General features: G+C 60.6%; 1 protein-coding gene across 1 annotated transcript; it reads right to left on the bottom strand.

Moving 5' to 3' along the window:
• Positions 1 to 132: 132 nt before the first annotated feature.
• On the bottom strand, positions 133 to 2454 carry LOC104519087 (monoacylglycerol lipase ABHD12; the record flags this gene model as incomplete). The annotated part of the gene is made up of 7 exons (XM_010166570.1): positions 133 to 173; positions 380 to 509; positions 600 to 645; positions 781 to 811; positions 1125 to 1245; positions 1366 to 1467; positions 2327 to 2454. Coding segments are annotated over 7 exons (599 nt in total), but the record flags the coding sequence as incomplete, so codon positions are not given.
• Positions 2455 to 4285: the final 1831 nt, after the last annotated feature.

The raw sequence follows: 4285 nt of genomic DNA, 5'->3' as shown, positions 1-4285 counted from the left end.
GGCCAAGCCTGATGGTTGAGCAGAGAGACACGAGGCTCCCCAGCTCCTCTGTGGCCCCCAAAATCTGTCCGGGGTGTCCAGAGCCCCAGGGGGGAAACCACACAGGGACAACCCAGCCACACTGGCCCTTACCTTGCTCCTCCTGCAGCTTCCTTGCCGCGTTGGTGGCAATCCTGTGACAAGAGAGGTGACAGTGAGGGGGAGCAGCATCCTCAAGACCCCCCTCCCTTCCCTGCTGGGCTTTGCTTTGCAGATGCCTCCACCATGGAGTTGCTCCAGCTCCTTGGTCCATCCCTGGGTGACACTGGTCTGGCAGCAGTGGGGTGACCAGCTGTGGGGTCCAGCATCCCCCCCCTCCCTTGTCCAGTCTTGCACCTACCCTGTCCCCAGGGAGTGTCCCCAGAAGAGGATGCTGCTGTTGCCACTCCGCGCTTTGGCCCAGTCGTAGAGTGCCAGGACATCGGTGGTGAAGCCGCTCTCCGTGGGGTGCCCACTGGAGTCCCCATAGCCTGAGGGGGACATGGCTCGGTGTCACAACCCAGGGCGGGACCAGACCCTGGGGGGGTCACTCAGAGAGAGGCAGAGGGGGGTGACTTTACCTCTGTAGTCCAGAGCCAGGATGTGGAAGTCAGCAGCTCCCATCGTCTGTCAGAGCAGCGGCACCGTGTCATGTCCTGGGGTCAGGGGATGCACCCCCAGACCCCCCCCAGGTCACACTCCCCAGAGCCAGCATGACCTTAACCCCAGCAGGTCCCAGTCCCACCACAGGGGACCACTTACCTTCAAGAACTGGATGCGGTGGTTCGCAGCCCTGATGGGGAACACAAGGTCAGAGCCTGGGGAGGGGGCTCCATCCCACCAGCTCAGGGGACCCTCCCCTCCAGCACCAGTCCAGGTGAGGGACTGGGGTCACCCTTTCCCAGGAGCAGGGAGCTGGATGCTCTGGGGTTGGTGACTTTTGATGTTTCCCTTTCACTCAAAGGAACTTTCCTTGCCTCATGGGGGTCAGGAACCACCCCAGCAACCCCAGCCCCGCTGGCTCCTGCACTGAGTTTGCAAGTTCTCAGCCCATGGGGAGACACTGCATGAGAATGGCCACCTCAGCGGCACTCCTGGCTACTCACCTGGTCCCCCCATTGCCATGCAGGTAGATGATCACGGGGTGAGCATCAGCAAGTGCCTCCTCATACCAGTGCTGGTCCTTGCCCCGCGCCTCGGCCCCTCTGCTGCCCGGCACCGTATGCCTGGGGGGGGTCACAGCAGGGTTATCTCAGGGGGTTTACACCCAGTTTAGTCACCACACCAGCGTAACCACATGGCTGTGGCCACCCAGGACACCGGGGTTACCCCACTCACCAGATGCCGACAGGCCGACAGTGACGCCCGGCTCAGGGGTGAGGTACAGGCTGATGGTGTTGTTGAGGAGCAGCTCTGGCTGCCGAAGGTCCACGAAGAAGGGGAAGGCCACTGATGGAGAAATGACATCTGTCACAGGAGCAGCCCAGGGACCCTCATCCCAGCTGCTTCCGTGCATCGTTCCAAAGCCACATGGGATTTATTTATTTTATATATATAATTTTCCCAGAAGCTGAGGGGTGTCCTACAGCCGGCTCGGGGAGCGGGCAGGGGAGCTCAGCCCTCTGCCACCTCCTCCCACCCCAATTTCCAACCCCGCTGACGCTGGGTGTGCCCTGATGTGTTCAGCCTGGAGAAGAGAAGGCTCTGGGGAGATCTTCTAGCGGCCTCCCAGTACCTGAAGGGGCTACAAGAAAGCTGGGGAAGGACTTTTCATAAGGGCAGTTAATGACAAAACAAGGGGAAATGGGTTTAAACTGAAAGAGGGGAGGTTTAGATGAGATATTAGGAAGAAGTTCTTCACTGTCAGGGTGGTGAGACACTGGCCCAGGTTGCCCAGAGAAGCTGTGGATGCTCCTCCCTGGAAGTGTTGAAGGCCAGGCTGGATGAGGCTTTGAGCAACCTGGTCTAGTGGAAGGTGTCCCTGCTGCTGGCAGGGGGGTTGGAACTGGATGATCTTTGAGGTCCCTTCCAATCCAAACCATTCTATGATTCTATATGGGGCAACTTCTGGCAGTGAACAGGGTCAGCAGCACCGCGTTATTCCAGCTTAAAAACACAAGGTGCCAACGGGAAAGGTCCCTCAGTGCCTCCTCTGCAAGCCCACGGCAAAGGTGGGGTTGGATGGGTGATGTCCCGGTGCCACCCAGGCACTGAGTGCAGCCCCACCCACGTTTTGGGGACCCCTCTCAACCCCCCTGAATCCCTGGAGGAGCAGCTCTCCCAGTTGGGACAGCCCCAGGGCACTTACAGAAGTTCAGGAAGACGAATTTGGTGAGCAGGTTTGGGAAGAGGCGGACGAGGAAGGGCACGGAGAGGTAGATAAGGAGCAGGACCAGGAGGAGGGTGCGCAGCCGAGGGCACCAGGCCAGCCAGTTCCTGCAAGGCAAACCCCCCCATGAGCACATCCCCTCCCACCCCACAGGCTTTGGGGCACAGCAGAGCCAGGTCCCCATTCCCAATCCCAGCTGTGATGTTGGATACAGCAGCTTTTGCCCTCCACAAAGGCCTGAGGCTGCTGTTTGTGTCCCACTGGGACCAAGAGCTGGTTCCCCACACCGGGGTTGTGTTTGGATTTTGGGGATGGAGCTGAGGGATTGGAGCAGCTCCGCTGTGACACAGCGTGATGAGACACCGTGATCCGGTTCCCCGCAGCCTCCCACGGGATGCCGCCGGGTGGGAACAACAGGGCACGTGCCAGGGCTGGGAGCTGCAAGCCAAACCAGCAATAAGGAGTAACTGATACTCTGAGGCAACACCCTGAGCTGTGGCTGGGGAGATACGGTCATGGAGGTGTCCCCAAGCCTGGCACCGAGAGCCTCTGCCACTCTGGGGACAAGGAGGAAAGCTGGGACAGGGGAACCCACAGTGCTGCAGGAGAAACCAGTCCCCAGAGTGATGTCCCCCAGTGACACCAGCACAGGGTGGGGAGCATGACCACCACCACCCACCCTGGGGAGGGTGCAGGGTGGCACAACCCCCCCAAAGGGCTGGGGGACACATCCAGCCACCCCAGGCCATGTCCTCTGCAGACAACTTCCAGACAGCCCCAACCTCCCAGTGGGAAGGGAAAGCCAGGAGCTGCAGATGGCCCAGGACCACCATCCCTCATGGGCTGATGGGCCCGAGCGATGGTGAAACCAGTCTGGGCACCGGCAGATTTAGGGCAGAAGTTCCTGAGGAGCATCCAAGCACAGCTCACTCCCTGCCAGCACATGCCTGGGGTCACTGTCACTGCTGCAGAAGCAGATGTAGCCCATCGCCTGCCCTGGGGAGTGCTGCAAGATGCTGAGAAAGGGTCACAAAGAGGGTGCCAAGGCAAGGTGGCCTCATCCCCTGGGCTCAGGCAGCCATCCTGGGAGGGTGCAGGGTGGCACGAGCCGTGCTGGAGCCACGGGGAGCTCCTCAAACCTCAGTCCCCACCCTTGGTCTGAGCAGTCCCGCTGGACGCTGGCGGCCAGGGGCCAGCAAAGCCTTTACAGGCACCCCAGTTAATTACTGGGTGCTGCTCCTGGTTCCCATTTCATATGCAAGTGCAGGGGCGAGCGCTCACACCCGCCCTTGCACAACACCTGCTGCAGGTGAGCACTGATGGGCCCAGGGCGGGGCGGGACAGGGGACATACCCACCAAGGGGCACCTTTGACAGATGGTATGGCAACAGGTCACCACATGGCATCATGGGGACAGCAAGGTGACATGGGGACACAGCCACAGCATCGTGATGGCAGAGGGGGGGAATGGCTGTGGTATGGGATCGCAGCCATGGCAGAGGGACATGGAGATGGTATGGGATCATGGCTGTGGCAAGGTGACATGGGGACATGGCCACAGAATAGGACCACAGCTGTGACAGAGGGACATGAGGACATGGCCATGGTATGGGGTCACAGTTGTGGCACGGTGACATGGAGACATGGCCATAGTATGGGATCACGGCTGTGGCAGAGGGACATGGGGGCATGTCCCTGGTAACAAGATCATGGCTGTGGCACAGTGACATGGGGGCATGGCCACAGTATGTGATCACAGCCATGGCAGGGGACATGTCCCCAGTACGGGATCAGGGCTGTGGCAGGCTGGGGTGGAGGGACACACACGGGGTCACAGCCCCAGCAAGGTGACAAGGCCACGGTGTGGGGACAGAGGAGCACGGCACGGGGTGACATCCTCGGCAGCAGCACGGCACGGGGTGACAGCGCTCGGGCACG

Source organism: Antrostomus carolinensis, unplaced genomic scaffold, assembly GCF_000700745.2.
Source record: "Antrostomus carolinensis isolate BGI_N321 unplaced genomic scaffold, ASM70074v2 scaffold40984, whole genome shotgun sequence".
Taxonomy (NCBI): Eukaryota; Metazoa; Chordata; class Aves; order Caprimulgiformes; family Caprimulgidae; genus Antrostomus; species Antrostomus carolinensis.
The sequence above is the reverse complement of the archived record's forward strand: the minus strand, read 5'-3'. Positions and strand labels throughout refer to the sequence as shown.